General features: G+C 35.6%; 2 protein-coding genes across 7 annotated transcripts in view; both read left to right on the top strand.

Moving 5' to 3' along the window:
- The first annotated feature begins 5,485 nt into the window (after positions 1-5,485).
- Positions 5,486-7,553, top strand: LOC126627664 (two-component response regulator ORR9-like). Its single transcript, XM_050297176.1, has 4 exons — positions 5,486-5,930; positions 6,291-6,478; positions 6,838-6,908; positions 7,091-7,553. Exons 1-4 carry the CDS (start codon positions 5,822-5,824, stop codon positions 7,248-7,250), a joined length of 528 nt encoding a protein of 175 aa, XP_050153133.1. The 5' UTR covers positions 5,486-5,821; the 3' UTR covers positions 7,251-7,553.
- A 3,738-nt stretch (positions 7,554-11,291) lies between these two features.
- The window catches only part of LOC126627656 (PH, RCC1 and FYVE domains-containing protein 1-like), a 36,866-nt gene continuing 28,866 nt past the window's right edge, over positions 11,292-19,291 (top strand). Inside the window, exons 1-10 of one of the 6 annotated variants that reach the window (XR_007625105.1) lie at positions 11,292-11,884; positions 12,643-12,729; positions 13,778-13,867; positions 14,129-14,209; positions 14,463-14,654; positions 14,736-16,808; positions 17,234-17,380; positions 17,897-18,261; positions 18,539-18,750; positions 18,908-19,089. Coding sequence is in view for 5 of the 6 variants with exons in the window: in XM_050297163.1 (XP_050153120.1) it covers positions 11,816-11,884; positions 12,643-12,729; positions 13,778-13,867; positions 14,129-14,209; positions 14,463-14,654; positions 14,736-16,808; positions 17,234-17,380; positions 17,897-18,261; positions 18,539-18,671 (3,237 nt within the window). In the remaining variant the exon portion in view is untranslated. Of the gene's footprint in view, positions 11,885-12,073; positions 12,293-12,639; positions 12,730-13,777; positions 13,868-14,128; positions 14,210-14,462; positions 14,655-14,735; positions 16,809-17,233; positions 17,381-17,896; positions 18,262-18,538; positions 19,090-19,291 lie in introns of those variants that run through there. The other 5 variants (XM_050297164.1, XM_050297163.1, XM_050297165.1 and 2 more) reach the window with 5 other exon arrangements.

Below are 19,291 nucleotides of genomic sequence, written 5' to 3'. Positions count from 1 at the left end.
GGCCGGTCCAAAGATTTTTGAGATCCGGGGCGACGTCAAAAAAAAGTGTCATAACTTCATGTAAGAAAATTATTTATTTTCACACATAAGACATCGAAAAAATTATACTTAGAAAAACACTTCAAACTCAATAATTTAGAAACATAGAAAGACTAATTTATTTTGTATTGAGAGAGGGAAACAAAAAAACTTCGGGCTTACAAGTAGATAGATGATAAATTTTGTTTTCCATCTAAACTTTGAATGTGTTTTTGAATAAATTGTGAGATGTTTTTTTTCTTATTTACTAACCTTGTCAATATGGGACTAAAAAATAATGATGTTTTCGAGTCTTTAATTGATATGTATTATTAATGAATGAACACTAAATTAAACATTTTGATGACACATCATATAATTTGCAAATTTGGTCTACGTATTATTCTTTATTGAAGATTAGACTTGAATTAAAACGAATATGTAAAAATAACAACCCACATAGCTACTAGATAGTAACTAAAAATAAATTAACAACCAAACAAAAATTTGTAAAAATTGAAAAAAAATAAACATGCACATAGCATTTCGAACTTAGGACCTCTTGTTAATTTTAAACAATAAAAATCATTGTGTCTAATTAAACTTCTTGATTCTTTAACCAAATTTTATAAATTTATACTCTTATAAAAAGAAGTTTGTAAAAAATGGAAAGTAAATAAGCACATATGGTGTTTTGAACCCAAAACCTTCTCATTATTTTCAAATGACAAACCACCACTTCTAGTTAAATTTTTGTGTCTTTTAACCAAATTTTATAAATTTATACTCTTATAACAATATATATAAATATAACATCCTAATAATTTTGATGACCCTAATTTTTTTGAACCCTGGACAGTTGCCCTGCCTGCACTGGGCCTAGGCCGGCCCTGATATCAATCAATACATATAAGTGTTTTACTGAGGGATTACATGAAGTCATTGAAGTGTTTGAGGGATTTTGTAATATCTGTGGATTTCGATTCTATTGTTGTGAAATGCGTTCCCTCTACTGAGGGACAATAAACTAATTTTCATTGTACCCGGCATTATTTGTATTATTTTAAAAAACGAAAAATTTTAGAAAAAAAATCAAACTGAACTGAAAAAAACCGAATTGAAGAAAAATCGAACTGAAAAAACCGATAAAAAATCGAACCGAACCGGATAGTAACTTCAATTCACGTCGAACCAAATAGAATTGAACCCACCCCTCCCAGTAGGTGTTTCGATATGATCGATCAAATCTGCACAGAGAGCATGAGATCAACTCTACAAACAGCGAACAACGAAGACAGGTCGGAAACATCAAGTGACTAGTCAGACCTGCTTAGAAGGCAGGCACGAGGTCAATTCTACGAATAGAGATGACCGGTCGGATATGTCAAACGGCCAGTCAAACAGGATCTATTTCAGAGATTTCTTCATACTTATTCGGGTTTTGATCTCTTTCGTTAATAATTTGGGCCTGAGTGAAACATCACTAAACTTGAGAGTCAAATTAGAAGGTTGCAACTCTTCTAATAGGTGGACAATCGGAATCAGAATTTTTTTTTTAAACAAACGATATTATTATGCGAAAGAGTGGATGGACTAGCAATAATGTAGTTCAGATTTGTCTTTGGTAAGAATCAAACTTAAGACCTTTAACTTACAAATAAAAAAAAATATCGCTAAACTATAGTACTATGTGGCTACAATATAAATCAAATTTGACAATAACAAGAATTAGTATTTGATCAAGAGAGTCATAAACTTCCACACAAAAGTTGCCTGCATAATTTCTAATTCGTGTCTATTGTCTTTGAGAGAAACACGAAGTAAGTCCACCACATTCTAATGATCAAGTGCTCGAACCTTAGAAGATAATAGTTGAATCCTACTTAGACAACGTTCAAAGAACCACAAGCACACAAGCGAGGACAAAAGTCTACCTAAGGGCATTGCATAGCAAGCCTCATATATCTTATGCATATGATGATTCTGATTGAAGCTATTTGTTAGTACTTAGTAGTAGTTATTTTAAAAAGCTTCGCTGATAGGTTTGAGCTATTAAAATCACTTTTGCTTGTTCTCTAAGATCAGTCTATTAACTAACGATGGGATGTCGGATGGCCTCATTTTGTATGTAACGTATTTGGCTGGTTAGTTGGCGTTAAAAATATAAGGACAAGGACATGTAAGTTTTCAGTATGTACCATTATATCACTACCACGAAATGCCACAACGTCGATGTAATTCACATCTGCTAAAGATAAAACTTAGAGTTGATTAGTTTGTTACGTTAGTTTTGGTTTGTTAGGTTGAGTTGTTAGTACAAGTGTGTTGATGACTTGTATATATACACAAATGTAATTTTATTTTCGTATCAATGAAATCATAATTTTTCTAATATGGTATCACCCGTCTATGTCTAACGACCCGATTCAATTCACGCTTCCCTCTCTTTCTTTCACTCAAATCTCATCTTCTTTGTCAAAATCTAATCCTTCATCTGGATTTGCAAACCTTATTATTGGCTATGGCAACCTCTGCATCTCTTTCTTCTGATTCTGCATCTCAAATTCATCCCTCTCCAACCACAAATCCAAGCCCTAATTCTTCGAATTCCTCTTCGATTACATCTATCACAATTCAGAATTTTGGATTTATCTTATCAAAATCACGACCACGAATTACTTGGCGTGGATTGCTTTGTTCACTTCGATCTTTCATCGCTACAATCTCACTGACATCATTGAGGCATCAATGAAATCAATAGCTAGTTTTCCAACTCCGCATTCTTGTAATGGTGGAACTATTTACTTCTTAATGTTTTTTAGTCGAGGATGTAAACATTTCACTTAATCAATGAATGTCTATTATTTCAAAGGAAAAAAAAAACTCCCACTTATTCCTCGCTTCCGTGTAATTTGAGATTGATATATTAAGATGATTTGAAGAATCCATGAGAGACCAAAATTTGAGTGGCAGGGATTGAAATAATGAGATTTGTGTACACTGGGAAACCCGAATAGAGGATATGATTTGATTTGATACCTACGGATCAAGATTTTAGAGATTTTATTTGTTTTTTCCATTTAAAAGGAAGCCAAAGGGCGAAGGAAGATTCCGACCTGATGCAAGAGAATCAACAAGAATCGCTTGAAATTTCACCCTTGCATGCAATAAAACCCTCACAGCATCCACTTTTTCTCTCTTTTTAATATAGTCGACGAGCATCTAACGGTCCTCCATTTTGTAAGTGTAGCTTAAGGTTTAGGATCTCGAGTGTTAAACGTTAACAATACAAATCACTCGTGTTAACGTCTAGAAGGTTTGCTTATGGTGGCAGGATCCCTTCTCCAATTTTTATTTTACATTCCAATTTTGGTTAGAAACAAAATTCACCCCTCCCGAACCCTTAAGATACAACCCGACATCACCGTACCAAGAGATCTAACGGTATAGTCTTTGCCCTTATTGCTACTATATGCAATTGAAGAGAATACAATATTTTTTTAGTATAAGTAATACCTTACGCTAATTTACAATAATAAGATACGAGGATAGTTTGAACCAGAATTCAGTGGGTTGAAGAGGATGTCCCTTCATAGACGTAGGCATCGGATAAAATTGAAAGAGAAACAATTGTTAGTTCAAAATCTTCAAGCCAAGATTGAGTTTATAAAAAATTTAATTTTTTGTTACTTTTAAGATACTGTCTTAACCACATTCACCCACCACTCTTTCGCCATTTCTTTTCTTCTTCTTTTTTTCATAAACTTAGGGCAGTGCTCTTTACAAACCCATTTGTACTTCTTACACACTTATTCAAGTTTTGGTCTTCGACTCAAATGACTTGAAATCGATGGCAAAGAATAAACAAGAATGTGAAATGTAAAAGTTAGTGCGTAAACAACATTTTCCTAAATGTATTAGTCCAAGAATCATGTCTATTTGAAGAGTGACTTGTATCAAATGAATTTGTTGTCATTATAGTGTTTTATTCAATAATACAATGTGACAATATAACACGTCAACTTTTCATTATATCACATTGTGATATTAAATCGAGATGCGTGATTGGCAAACAACCTTCAATATGAGTTGCTGTTGCCCCATTTGGCCGTGTGAGTGGTTGGCCAGCCAATTTTTGCAATATTCGTTTATCTCGGAGCTCCTAGTATGAAATTCGTGTGACAAGTGACTTCAAGTCATGTATGATGTCATTCACAACTTGCCACGAGGTTACACGTGGATTTGGTACGGAGGATGAAGTAGGTCATGAACGTGCATGGGAAGGCATACCTGATACCTCCAGCCTTACAGTGCCCTTTGGCTCTAACTAAAAGGAAAGGCCAAGAGCTAAAGCCCAATGGCACCCCGTACTAGTAGCTGCAAAAATCCTAAATAGTGATTACCCTTTCTAATTACATAATAAGGGATTTACGTAAATTACAAAAAAAATTACTGTACCATTTCAAAAAATTACCACCAAAAATAGTATTTGCAAATTACATAATAAGGAGTAATTTTCTACTTGATTTTTAAAAATTGCATCACCAAATAATAATACGATATTCTCCTCTAGAAATAAATCTGAGAAAATACTATTTGGAAGCACTTTTGAAGAAAATCTTTAGTGATGCTTACAAAATTATGGACTTCGTTTTATTTTATCCTCTAACAGTCATTTTGGTTATGAACGCTAATACAATTTATATCTCTATCTCTGCAACCTTTAATTTTGTCATACTTTTTTGTTAATTGTCGTCCAATGCACATGAGCAACTTTATGCGCCTAAAATAAACACTAGAAAATAAATAATTAATTGATTTGTGAGAAAATAAGGGGAATTGATATTTATACATCTACATCAAATTTCAAGGCTTTTAATGTACAAAATGAATGAAATTAACTCTCCACTTGATGAAACAATTGACAAACTAAAAGTTTTTTGGGGGGCCTTGATGGCAAAAGTTCTTTGGTTGTAGATATAACCTTCTTTGATTGACAGATAGAGTTATGTCAAAAAATATATTGTGGGTGTACGGATAATGCTAGGTCGATTAAACTTATAAATTATGTGACGTATTACTAATTTAAAATAAACATATGAACCAACACTTAAATAATAATTCAATCATCATCCACTTCATATAGTTTACTAAATGTGGTTTAAATAAATGGTTTTTCTAACATTACCCTAATAGTTATTAACGAAGATTGTTTGCTTTGAGTTCAAGGAATTATTCTCTTTATATGCAAATCAAAGTTTAACACGTATACAAAAATTACAGTTTTATATATATAAGAGATAACTCTTTACGTGTAAGTTGTTATTGTTCATTACTAAGGTATCAAAATCTCTTGGATTTTTTTATTTTTTTTTTGGTGAATAATCTCGTTCAACATCTTGACTTGAAAACAATATCAAGAAAGATAAAGCTAATAATAATGCAAAATTTTCAGACTGGACCGTAATGGTCAATTTTCTCAAAGGTCAAATGAGAATTTTTAAAAAAAAAAGAGAAAAAATAACACCTTCTTTGTTTGTTCGCTAATTCAAAAATCAACATAGAAGATCCTCAAGATTCTGGACGTAATCTGTCGGATCTTTCTTTCCAAACTGTCAGATTTCCAAGAGGATTTTCTCTATCTCACTGACTCCGATGGCTTCCCCTTTTAAATCCCACCCACCCTTCCTCTCCTTTCACCATCGCCATCACCATAATATTCAGTAGTTCTCCTGTTCTTCTTCTTCGTATTTTTCCTTCTTGTGTGTTTTTGTGTTGCTTTTGAGATTACAAGATCGGAAATATGGGTTTGGCAGCTGCAGAGGCTCATCAGTTTCATGTTCTTGCTGTTGATGACAGCATCATTGACAGAAAGTTGATTGAGAGACTTCTCAAGACTTCTTCTTATCAAGGTAAATGTATAATTTGATCAATAAGCACGATGATTTCAAGATTTGGATGCATTCTTTTGCTTCTTTTCATGCTTGTCATGCTTATAGATTCGTCAACATGATAATTTATTAGACTGGCCAAATTAGCTTTGTTTTTCACTTTCGAGTCTCTTTGGTTTGAAGACTCTCTGGATTTACTCTAGGGTGCCTTTTTAAATGTTTTTATTTATTTATTTCTTAATTTTCTAATAAGACTGCTATCGTTTCACTTTCAAAAAACATTTTCAATTTATTTTTATCAAAAATGTTGATTATATTTATGTACTTTTATTTAATTGAGTGCTAAATCTTTTGGGTTTCTCCCATTTGCATTGTTTACAGTTACTGCTGTTGATTCTGGAAGCAAAGCTTTGGAATTTTTGGGTTTGCATGAACAAGATGATCAGAGTGCTGCAGATATTCCCTCTCTTTCCCCAGATAATCATCACCAGGAGGTTGAAGTAAATTTGATCATTACAGATTACTGCATGCCAGGAATGACAGGTTATGATCTCCTCAGAAAGATTAAGGTAAAACACAGGACCCTAAATCTTCATCAAAGCATAGGATTTATATTACAATTACAATCCAAATATTTTAGATCAAAATTTTGCTATCCTCCTGCTCTGCATCCAAATTCGAATCCCCCTAATTTAGATTAAATTAAAATATAGATTGAACAAAAAGAAAATTCTCCCATTTTTAATTTTCCATGATAAAATTTGGTGCATCATATAGTATACAAGAGTATTTGATCTTCATCAAAGTCCTCAGTTTGTATTCAATTGCAAATAAATCTTAATTGTTCCAATTCCTAACGCAATTAGCAGATCCATAGAAGGTGATAGTTTTTCCTCAAAAACCTAATAAAAATTTACTTGATTTGCAGGAATCTAATGTGCTTAAAGACATACCAGTTGTTATTATGTCCTCAGAGAATGAGCCATCAAGGATCAACAGGTAATTAGGAGAATATTTTAATATATCTCCACTGAAAATACACATATCCAATTATTGTACAGTTAATCATTACACACACGCGCACACACACACACACACATATATATATATACATGTATGTATGTATGCAATTATATATATGATCATGATCTGACATGGTTTGATGGGTTATTATTGATCAGATGCTTGGAGGAAGGAGCAGAAGAGTTTTTTCTTAAACCAGTGCAATTATCCGATGTGAACAAGCTTCGACCTCACATGTTGAAGGGCAGAAGCAGTATGGACATGGAGGACCAACCCAACTTCAACAAGAAAGGGCATGAAACTAACACAATCAGTTGATTCATTGCCAGACAGAACAAGAACAAAATATAATGACTTGGAAGTGATCACTTCATGAGCACTTGATCAATTTTCTCTCTCTTTGGAAGTATCAAGTAGGAATGATGATGGATGGATAGTCAAATATTGATATATGTGCGTCTCACATTACGTGCCACGATGTAGATCAAACGACCCTTGATCTCTATAGTTTTCAATAGACTTCTCTTCTCTACTATTTTTTCTTTTAGATCTGATTGTAAATTAACGAGCAGAAAATATTCATTGAATTTTGTCAGCTATAAAATATTTTACCTTTTTTTTTTTTGTTCTTCTTAGCTTTCCTTGTTATTTTCTTGCTAGTCAAATATGTACGCAATGGAATTTCGTTATGACTTTCTAAAATGAACAGAGGAAAGGCTATTACATCTTTATACGTCAAAAATGGTTAGTTCAAGGGGCTAGAGGGCGGGTAGGGAATTATAAAAATAAGGTTAGCTTAAAGGTTTGAACGTGTTAACCAAATGAAACAAACATGTTCATGGAATCGTATTTGTACAGTAAGATTTCTCTAGTAATACTCAATATACGAATAACTTTTATTTAGTCATATAAAATTACGATCCCATCTTAGACCAATTATTCGTAGAAATGAACTTCATATCGTAATAAGTTATAATTTTTCTTAAGTACATATTAAAATATTTGTCTCCGCATAAGAATAAACTATTGGAAAGGCAAAAGAGGCCAGATTGTGTGCATGTATCTACTATAAAGGGCAGAGTAGTATGGAGATCGACTGTCAATAGTATTCTGTCTTTAGTTCTAATTCTAAGATCCTCATTTTAAATACATGTGAGTACCTCTTTCATACCAACCATTAGATTATAAATGAACTTATCAGCTTAAACCATATCATTTATACTTAATCAAAATCCTAAACTTGAAAAAACTTACGCACGGACTCTTGAGCTTCCAGCGGCAAAGACAAACATCAAATCCCTTCGGAGATCACGATCGTTGAATCCTTTCTCCATCTCAAGCTTTCATTTTTTTTTGGATAAATTACACTTTCATACCTTAGGTTTGGGCTCTATTTCAATTCCTTACAACATTTTCAAAACATTTTACTTTTATACCTTAAGTACTATTTTATTTCAAAATAATATATCTGTTACATTTTCCATCCATAGATCCGTTAAATGCTGATGTGGCTGCCACATATATGCCACGTGGCAAGTAAAATAATTTTTTTTTTCTTCTTCTTCTTCCTCCTCCTTCTTCCTTCTTCTTCTTCTTCTTCTTCTGGGTTGCAGGGGGTTCCTTTTTTTTTTCTCTCTTCTTCTTCTTCTTCCTCCTTCTGGGTTGTAGGGGGTTCGGGTTCCCTTTTTTCTTTTTTTTTCCTTCTTCTTCTGGGTTGTAGGGGGTTCGGGTTCCCTTTTTTCTTTTTTTTTCCTTCTTCTTCTTCTTCCTCCTTCTTCTTCTTCTTCTTCTTCTTCTTCTTCTTCTTCTTCTTCTGAGTTGCAGGGGGTTCGGGTTCCCTTTTTTTTTTCTTCTTCTTCTTCTTCTTCTTCTTCTTCCTCCTCCTTCTTCTTCTTCTTCTTCTTCTGAGTTGCAGGGGATTCGGGTTCCCTTTTTTTCTTCTTCTTCTTCTTCTTCTTGCAGGTTTTTGGGTTCTTTAGGGATGTGGGTCGCTGGGGGGAAGAAGAATGAGGAAGAAGAGAAGAAGAAGAAGGAGGAGAAGGAGGAAGAAGAAGAAAAAAAAAATTCAGGTTTTTTAAAAAAAAATTAAAAATATATTTTACTTGCCACGTGGCAGACATTTGGTAGCCACGTGGTATATATGTGGCAGCCACGTCAGCATTTAACCGATTCATGGATGAAAAATGTAACGGATGTATTATTTTGAAATAAAATAATACTCAAGGTATGAAAGTGAAATGTTTTGAAGATGTTGTAAGGAATTGAAATATGCCCCAAACCTGAGGTATGAAAATGTAATTTACCCTCTTTTCTTTCCTATTAAAAATAAGGGGGCCAACTGGAAAGGATTTTGCGACGTCTTTGTCGCAAAAATTTGAATTCCAAAATTGTTTGAGCAATTTCCAAAACCCCAGCAATCCCAATCTATTTTTGGTGATGTAATTTACAATGTTTGGTTTTGGATATTATTGAATTTGTGGAATTGGGATTGTGTGGATTTGAAAACTGTTGAATTTGTGAATTGGAATATTGTGTGGATTTGAATATTATGCAAAAGGTTTTGAATATCATTCAAGTTTAAGTTTATTTATTCTACAAGCAAATTTGAACCACATTATCGCTAGTCCATCGTGAGTGATAGGTCTTAGGTTCGATTATCTTCAAAGGCGAATTTGAACCACATTATTGCTAACTTATTATGAGGCTAAGTTCATCACCTCCCCTTTGGTGTAGATAATATTGTTTGTTAAAAAAAAAAAGTTTATTTATTCCACTAGGATGACTGGTTAGAACCCAAGAGCTAAAACACCTATGATAAGTTTTTCCCCCGTATATATGAACATCCTCCACTACTGCTTTGGCTTGCTAATTCGTGTAGTTGGGATAGTCTTGATGGAGTAATCACTTGTGTTGTTGGGAAAATCAAATGTGTCGTTTCGGTGGCGTCATTTTTAATTATGGTAACGTTATGTGGATGATGATAAAATATAATTAATTGTTGATTGTATTAAATTAATTGTTTGGGTCCATTAAGACATGATTTTAATTAAATAGGCTTTGAGATTTATTTAAGCAAAAGGGTCCAAGTCATGAGCTCAAAATGGGTAAGTGATTCAGCTTAACGCATGAGATAGGGCAAGTGATTGGGCTTGATGCATTAGATAATGTCCATGATGCCAAAACTCTATGGTCTTTGTGTTTATCACATCCTATGTTTATTCATTTTTGTCCCTTGGAGAAAAGATGGAAAAGTCCTAAGCCAAACACACCTTAGTGTCGCCTAACCTCATTGATCCAAGATGCTAGCAAATTTATATCAATCACTCCACATCCATTACTAGATTTTTCAATGTGGATACTCTTAGATTCTCAACATTTGAAGAGTTTCACGTGATTAATCACGAAGAGAAAGATCACGAGCACAAGGATGATCCAACAAAACAGCACGTTCATGGTTAAAGATTCTAGTCAATCTCTTAATCTTTGTTCATTATCGCGAAAATTACAACCAACCATAATATAATTGGGATAACGTATTGTATATTATTTATTTGTTTTCCGTTGCTTATTTCATTATCCGATTAAATTTTGTCCCAATATCTATTGTACTTTTAGGTTAGGCAAACAAGAAAGTTTATAAGTTCTAGAAAATAAAATTCTTAATAATCTTAAATTTCAACTTCCAACATTTAAATACATAAAAAGTAAAGGTTTGTAAGTAAGTACTTTTTAAATGATTGAAAGTATTTTTGATGAAAGTGTTTTTTGATTCCAAAAACACTTAAGTGTATTTTGAAAGAAGAATCAATTATATGCTAATTCAAGTGTTTTTTCATGATTCACTTGACGTTTTACTAAAGATTGATAATTATCCCAAAAAGAGAGCAATTGTAAATACATTTTCATCAAAAACGTTTTGAGTCATTTTAAAAGCAGTTCTAAACACAATAAAATAACAAGAAAAGAAAAAATGCCTAATCGGATAAATGGTCCCCGTGGTCATAAGGTATTCGGAAGATAGCCTATGTGGTAAAAAAAATTCGAATTTAAACCCCTGTGGTCTAAGTCTATTAGAATTTATGTCCGAAATTAGAACTTTTGTCATTCCTCTGCTAGTAGCTTGCAGGTGGGTCTCACGAGTAAGACTAATGATAGAAGTTCTAATTTTGGGTATAAATCATAACAGACTTAGACCACAGGAGTTTAAATCCGATTTTTTTTACCACACAAAGGCTATCTTTTGAAGCATTTATCTGATTAAAACTAGTGTTCCCCCTTGTTCCATTCAATCGTGGCAATTGGTCAATGGCGTCAGTAGTTGACTTCCCAGCTACAAACATCAAAATATAAATTGAAAAAAAAAAAGGCAGGCAAACGGCACAGTTCAGTCTCCCACCGGATCAATCAATCACTTTCGACACCTCCACTCACTCAGATTCTCTGCTCTCTCTCTACTCTCTCTCTCACTATTTTCCCCCGCTTTTTCGGTCCCTTTCCTTTTCCGCACAGCCCGAGTTAATCTCCGATACAAACACTGTGCCTCGAAGTAAACGACGCCGAGAACCTTGGAAATCACCACCACTGCAACCACCATTTTTGGCCGCATTGCCTCGTCGTTTAGGGACAAACTCGGTGCTTTTCCGTCGCCATTGTTGTTATTCGTCCTCTTCTCCGAGCTCGATTCCGAGCTGCCTCGAATTCGGAAGTGAACGAACTTCAATCCGAATCACTGATCTCCGTCGAGAAGTTCAATCGACGGCTCTGATTGAGTCTCTGGCGAGGGAGAGGGCGAGAGACCTGGAGTTGCGGAAGGAGGCAATGGGAGGTGCAGTGGTGGCGATGGAGGTTAGGGTTTCGGAAGGGAAAGGGAGATTGAGTCGTTGATGCTGCGTATGGACAGGATGACTGCGGATCAGGCAAAGGCGGGCCCACTCGAAAGGGACATTGACTTGGTGAAGTTTCATTCACTTTGGAATTTTAATTTAATTTAGTTTTTTTCATTGAATTTCTTGTTTTTATTAAGTTGAAAGTGCAGTTGATGAATGGATTAGAAGCGTCGTTAATGATTAGTTTTGGTTCATTTTTAATTTAATTCGTATTTTTATGGTTTTGATAGTTCTTTTGTTATTAAAATTTGCCAGCTCTTATAGTTTGAAAGATTGGCTGTGTCGATGAGAAATGCAATACGAAGAAACATAAATATGACTGATATTTATAGTCACCGAATCAGCTGTTATTCCGCAGCATAATCTCAAGCCGCATTTGTTGTTGGATTGACTTGGTGAATATGTAAGGAGTTGTGTATGCACTTGGGAGACAACTCACTGTTTGTGTCTACATTGCCGTTTACATGGATTGTGGTATGAATTATTTCCCATGGATATGCGCACATGTTTGTGTGTGTGTGTGTGCGCGCACTTGGAAAAAATGGGAAAGAATGAAACTTGATGAATAGCTGTTTCATATGCCTCAAAACACAGATGTTCTAATAGAAGTGACGTCATAAGTTTTTCAAATAGACGTAGCAACATTCATACATTTAGTTGGATGTTATTGCAACTAACAGTGTGCTGTTTTTTAATCCCCACTGATTCATCTTGTTCTGCAGTGCTATTAATATCATTCTTTTCCCTTCTTTTCCGTACAGTTATCAGTTTGGAGAAAATATGTAGTTTAATCTAATTCATGTTCTGTGCTCATTTCAAAGCAGGCCATCACTTCTCTGAAAAAAGGGGCACAATTGCTCAAGTATGGACGCAGAGGAAAACCCAAATTTTGTCCTTTCAGGCTTTCCAATGTATGTCCAATTGTATTTGAAGAGCAATATACATTCTTATATTGGTTTTTGCATTTTTTTATTCTAAATGCTTAGTGTTCTTTCTTGGAGTTTTCAAATGTGAATCTGAGTTCTTAAGAATGATTTGTCTTGCATTCATGCTTGTGCATAATGATTATCTATTTCTTGCTTCACTTAGTTCATGTTAGGTCTTGAAGGTATGTCAAAGGGGATTTGCAGTGAAGTATTTGATGGCTTTACAGTGTCTTAGAATTTTATATATGGCAATATCTCTAGTTATATTTTTGGCATGTTATGCAGCCAGACTGTGAATTAGGCCTGCACATGCACATATACTTCTACCTCACCAATGGTCCAGATTGATGGTCTAGCAAGAAAAAATTACTTGGTAAGAGTAAGGTAGGCCGGGCATAGTAAGTGAAGCGAAATATATACAATGTCTGTATGCCATAGGTATTGTCTTTTTGATATTCCAGAACAATTTGGTAAGAAGGGTTTAGACAGTGTGGAACATACTCTTCATATTGCTTGGTGTTCACATTGTACTACATCTGCTATGTGGTGCTTGTTTTAGTTGAATATAGGATCAGCATACTAGTAATAAGTTTTGGATGCTTGCTCATGTCTATATCTAGCCTTCTTGATGTTGGAGTAAATTCTTCATCTGAAGTTCTATTGTTACACAGCCTTACAGCACTATTATTCCTTTTAGGCTTTTTATCCAAAATGGTCCCTGAGATTTGCATAACTCCTCATTTTGAGATTTTAAATCAATAGAATTGGTCCCTGAGTTTGTCCCCATCAATCATGTTGGTCCTTCCGTGAAAAATCTAGATTAAATAAGGATAAAATAACAAAAATACCCTCAACTCAGGGACTAAAAAGCCTTCCTTTTATGATATTTTTGTTAAGTTTTATGAGATCTAATAACACGATATGTATGAGTCATTTATCGCAGTTTCTAGTGATGTACTGAGCAAAGAAATCTTGCCATCAATTTCCTCTTTTTACTTGGATTTTGAATGTTATTCCATGTTGCTTCTTTCAGGATGAATCTGTTCTAATATGGTACTCAGGAAAAGAGGAGAAATATCTTAAACTAAGCCAAGTCTCGAGAATTGTACCTGGTCAGCGCACTGTAAGTTCCTCATGTTCTGATCTTCTACACCTCTTCAATGGTGAATACTTCAATAATATGACAAGAACATACAAATAATATATATCTGTTATTTTTAGCGCCTGTAGATTTATCTTTAGTTCTTTCTAGAACTATATTTCCTCCGGATTATATCGTGGTCCCTATAGATTTTTATTCTTGTATTGCTTGTTTAATTCCCTTTGTCATTTATTTCTCAGTTATGAATGTAACTGAACATCCTGTAATTTGATATTACTGCAGCAAACCTTTCAGAGGTATCCTCGGCCTGAAAAGGAATATCAGTCATTTTCTCTTATATGTGATGATAGGTCTTTGGATTTGGTAAGCATCTTCTTCGTTGTTGATTTCTGCTGTATCCGATTCTTAAATTTTTTTTTCTCCATGCTCAACTATTCTTCTCCTTTTATGGTAGAGGACGTATTGTTGTCTAATCATTTATAAATTTTACATTGTAATAGTTTATTTTCATGACTTTCTTTTCTCTTTTCCAATCCATTTACTTCTTTATGTTTACCCTGTGTGCTCTTCCATAAATTTCATTTACTTATTTTTTTAATTTACTTGCTTATGCCAGATATGCAAGGATAAAGATGAAGCTGAAGTTTGGTTTACTGGTCTAAAAGCATTAATATCACGTGGCCTTCATCAGAAGGGAAGACCAGAATCAAGAAGTGGAATTACATCTGAGGCAAACAGTCCGAGATCACACACCCAACAAAGTTCTCCATTGAGCTCTCCATTTTGTAGTGGTGATAGTTCGCAGAAGGTGATCTATTTTTGTCTCTTCTGTTATTGCCGTGCCTAAACTGTAACATAGAAGTAAATAATCTTCTTGTCACTGCTGCAGGATGGCGTGGAACCGTTTCATCTTCATGCTGCATTTGAAAGCCCTCCTAAAATTGGTTTAGAGAAGGCTTTATCGGATGTCATGTTATATGCCCTGCCTCCAAAAATCCCCTTCCCTTCAGATGCTGCTTGTGGCTCTGTTCCGTCCCCGGGAGGCTCAGATGGAATGAATGGACGAACAAAGGGTGCAGGTGTGGATGCGTTTAGAGTAAGTTTATCAAGTGCTGTTAGCTCATCAAGTCAAGGCTCTGGTCATGATGAAGTTGATGCTTTAGGGGATGTTTTCATTTGGGGGGAAGGCGTTGGTGATTGCTTTCTGGGTGGAGGATCACATAGAGTTGAAAGTTCTTCTAGTTGTAAGATGGATTCTTTTGTGCCTAAAGTCTTGGAATCTGCTGTAGTACTTGATGTTCAAAGCATAGCTTGTGGTGGACAGCATGCTGCTTTCGTAACCAAACAAGGAGAGGTATTTTCTTGGGGTGCAGAATTAGGAGGCAGACTTGGACATGGTGTGGATGCTGATGTTTCACATCCAAAACTGATAGATGCTCTGAAAAATATGAATATTGAATTTTTAGCATGTGGGGAATACCATTCTTGTGCTGTCACACTTTCCGGCGACATGTACACATGGGGTGGCAGTACTTCCAATTTTGCGCTCCTTGGTCATGGGTTTCAATCAAGTCAATGGGTCCCAAAAAAGCTAAATGGACCTTTAGAGGGAATTCATGTCTCATCAGTTTCATGTGGACCGTGGCACACAGCTGTTGTGACCTCTGCTGGGCAATTGTTTACTTTTGGGGATGGCACATTTGGTGTTCTAGGTCATGGGGACCGAAAGAGCATTTCAGTGCCCAGGGAGGTTGATTCCCTTAAAGGTCTCCGTACTGTGCGAGTAGCTTGTGGTGTTTGGCACACTGCAGCAGTAATTGAAGTTATGGTGGGGTCATCAAGTTCCAGCAATTGCTCTTCTGGAAAGCTTTTTACATGGGGAGATGGAGATAAAGGTCGACTTGGACATGGTGACAAGGAAGCAAGACTTGTGCCCACTTGTGTTGCTTCTTTGGTTGAACCCAACTTTTGTAAAGTTGCCTGTGGACAAAGCCTGACTGTTGCACTTACAACTACGGGCCATGTTTACACCATGGGAAGCCCTGTTTTTGGTCAATTAGGGGTCCCTAAAGCTGACGGGAAACTTCCAAGACGTGTTGAGGGAAAGCTAATGAAGAGTTTTGTTGAAGAAATTGCTTGTGGTGCTAATCATGTTGCAGTTTTAACTTCAAGAACTGAGGTTTACACTTGGGGAAAGGGTGCAAATGGTCGATTAGGTCTTGGGGATACAGAAGATAAATTTTCACCAACATTAGTTGAAGCTTTAAAAGATAAACAAGTCAAGAGTATTGTCTGTGGCACTAACTTTACTGCTGCTATCTGTCTTCACAAATGGCTCTCTGTTATTGATCAGTCAATGTGTTCTGGCTGTCGCCTTCCATTTAATTTTAAAAGAAAAAGACACAATTGTTATAATTGTGGACTTGTGTTATGCCATTCATGCAGCAGCAAAAAGTGTCTCAAGGCTTCCATGGCACCAAACCCAAACAAACCTTATCGTGTCTGTGATAATTGTTTTGCAAAACTTCGGAAAGCCACTGAAACCAACTCTTCATCTGGGTCTGCTATTAGTAGAAGAGGAAGTATGAATCAGGGATTCAACGAACTGATTCAAAACAATTTTATAGAAATGGAAAGTGGATCTTCCAAAAGAAACAAGAAAATGGATTTCAGCAGCAATTGTGTTATTCCCATAGCAAATGGAGTTTCTGAGCGTCGAGCACTCAATGGGACTAGATCCTTCAACCCAGTTTTTGGATCATCCAAAAAGTTCTTCTCAGCTTCGCTTCCTGGCTCCAGAATTGCATCTCGAGCAACATCACCAACATTGAGACGGTCTAGTCCACCTCGTTCCACAACACCAACCCCAGCTCTTTCGGGGCTTACTCTTCCAAAAGTTGGGGATGATGCTAAAAGGAAAAATGTCAGTCTGAGTGAAGAAGTTCTAAAATTAAAAGCTCAGGTATGTTGCTTGTCTTTTTTTGGTTGTCAATAACTGAAAATTAACTTTTCTGTTCAATGTCTAGTTTTCCCTGCATTTCAGTCAAAGCAAATTTACTTCCTCCTGAGGATAACTTGTCTTTCTGTTTGAGTAACAATTTGATTTTGTGTTCAACTCTGGGATGATATCTCACTGTCTAAGAGGGAGAAGGATTGCTAGATGTCGATGGCATTTTCTCTACTTTGTATGTCAGTACTTTGTATATAATAATTTTAGGGCGATGAGCAGCAATGAGATATTCTCTTATGTTTTCTTCCAGTTATCTCCTTCATTCTACTTTACCATGGTGATTACCTTTTTATTCTGTTTTTCTTGCATTCACTGTGCAAAATTACATGGATGAGGTTCTGACTTTGTTCTTTCAACTAATCGATCTTATGGCGTAGGTTGAAGATCTTACTCGTAAAGCTCAACTTCGAGAAATTGAGATGGAAAAAACTGGCCAACAGTTGAAGGAGGCTCTGAAAGTAGCAGGGGAAGAAACCGTTAAATGCAAAGCAGCAAAGGAAGTAATTAAGTCGCTCACAGCCCAAGTAGGTTTATTCTCATGTTTATAGTGAGTATGCATTCTGCATTTAAACAGTTGAGTGTTTGCAATAAAGATTGTGGTCAGTTTGATTTTTCAAGCGCATGCACTAATTTATCTGGATATTAACATACCGTGGGAAATGCAGAAGAAAAGAAAATAATGATGAAGTCAATGCGTTTTTCGTATCAGTGAGGATGTATGGAACTTCGTAACTTTAAACAGGAACCTTATTTAGGTGCTATGTGCATATGATCAAGTTTACAATTCTTAATCAATAATATGGAGATAATGATAAACAGCCAATAGATATATAACTATCAATTTATACTTTTAAGTTTATTTAGCTCCTCGGTATATTATCCTATTTAGGACTGTCATACTAAAATTTCAGTTTTGAGGGTTATGTGCGTAATATGGAAATATAAATGTAGGATCGGTAATGGAAGTTAGAATTATTATGTCGGTTGCAATTCTTCTATTGAATGCAATCTGAATTAATACCTTGTTTCATTTATGTTAGTTAAAGGAAATGGCTGAAAGGTTACCAATTGGAACAGCAAGAAACATGGATACTCGTCCATTAGACTCTTCCAGTCCCACTCGTGAAGTTTCTACTACAGCCGTTGAGAAAACAAGCAGTACATTGAATTTCTCAGAACCATATTCAATTGTATCGAGCAGTGAGATAATTTCTGATGTGCCACAGGCCACTTCGAATCACACTGAAGTGGCACATTCAGAAGCAACAGCTAGGCATAAAAACAGAGGAGCAAAAGCTGAAACAGCACAAGGGGATGAATGGGTTGAGCAAGATGAGCCTGGTGTATATATTACCCTAGTTTCCTTGCCTGGAGGTGTCAAAGATCTCAAGCGTGTTCGCTTCAGGTATGCCCCTTTTTCCCGATTACTTCATGCAACCCAAATTTGATCGAAAATAAATGTGTTTGTGTTTTCCAGTGTGGATTGAACGTTGATATGTATTTCAATCACATGTCAGTGTTAATTCTTCGTTTATTTTCCTCTTCCTAATAGTAACGTCAAGGGATTGTATATTTTATGTCCTTTGCTTACAAGGCCCGTGTCTTCCAAACTATATTTTTAGTACACTTTCAATCATATTTAATTGACGATGACTAACTTTCAATTGCCTCAATTCTGTCAGTCGAAAGCGGTTCAGCGAGAAACAAGCAGAGCAGTGGTGGGCGGCAAATAAGGGTAGAGTATATCAGCAGTACAATGTTCCGGTGGTTGAAAAATCCAGTATTCCGACGGGGAGAGAAGGGTTAGCTCATTGAGCTGCTAATATCAGTCAGGACACAAGTGGAGAGAAGGGTTTTTACCCTCATTGACCCTTCATTTTTTCATTTTAAGGAGGTAAATGTGGTAATTTCCTCTCCTCTTCCCGTAAATTTTGGTTTTATCCTTCTCGTTTTTTTTCCCTTGAGAATGTTGTAAACACGAAAATCCTGTAGCAAATGAAGCAGCTGAAATTTACATGTCTACAAATGTATCGTCAGACGACTCATCGGAGATATTTGTTTTTCGGAGGGGAAATGGTAAGAGCAGGTCAGTCGGGCTTATGTAAATTCTTTGTAAGTAGGTTGGTTTCTGGATTCAAATTCCGAAATAACTTTCCTTGTAAATCCTTCACTCGACAACTATTTACATAAAAAGCTCAAAAAAATTCAAATGAAGTTGAACAGGTTTCAGCAATCTTTCTTGTGTCCGGTTACAGTGAATTGAAACGAAGGAATTTTCTGATCGCCGGTTCAGGTGTTTGCATCTCCTCCATCATCAAACTATCGCAGTTGCTTAGTCTTTATGTTCATATAATTTGGTTTTTGATAGGTGACGCCACTAAAATTATGAATTTATTACAAGCGAATCACTTCTTTGCGTGCCATAAATTGCCTCG

The sequence above is a fragment of the Malus sylvestris genome, chromosome 7, assembly GCF_916048215.2.
Source record: "Malus sylvestris chromosome 7, drMalSylv7.2, whole genome shotgun sequence".
NCBI classification, from domain to species: Eukaryota; Viridiplantae; Streptophyta; class Magnoliopsida; order Rosales; family Rosaceae; genus Malus; species Malus sylvestris.
This window is presented reverse-complemented; position numbering and strand designations above follow the sequence as displayed.

Bases quoted from the DNA above. Each gene is read 5' to 3' on its own strand.
- LOC126627664 (XM_050297176.1), top strand. From the start codon at position 5,822: ATGGGTTTGGCAGCTGCAGAGGCTCATCAGTTTCATGTTCTTGCTGTT. The intron at 5,931-6,290 runs GTAAATGTATAA...CATTGTTTACAG, and splicing joins CAAGACTTCTTCTTATCAAG to TTACTGCTGTTGATTCTGGA. The intron at 6,479-6,837 runs GTAAAACACAGG...CTTGATTTGCAG, and splicing joins ATCTCCTCAGAAAGATTAAG to GAATCTAATGTGCTTAAAGA.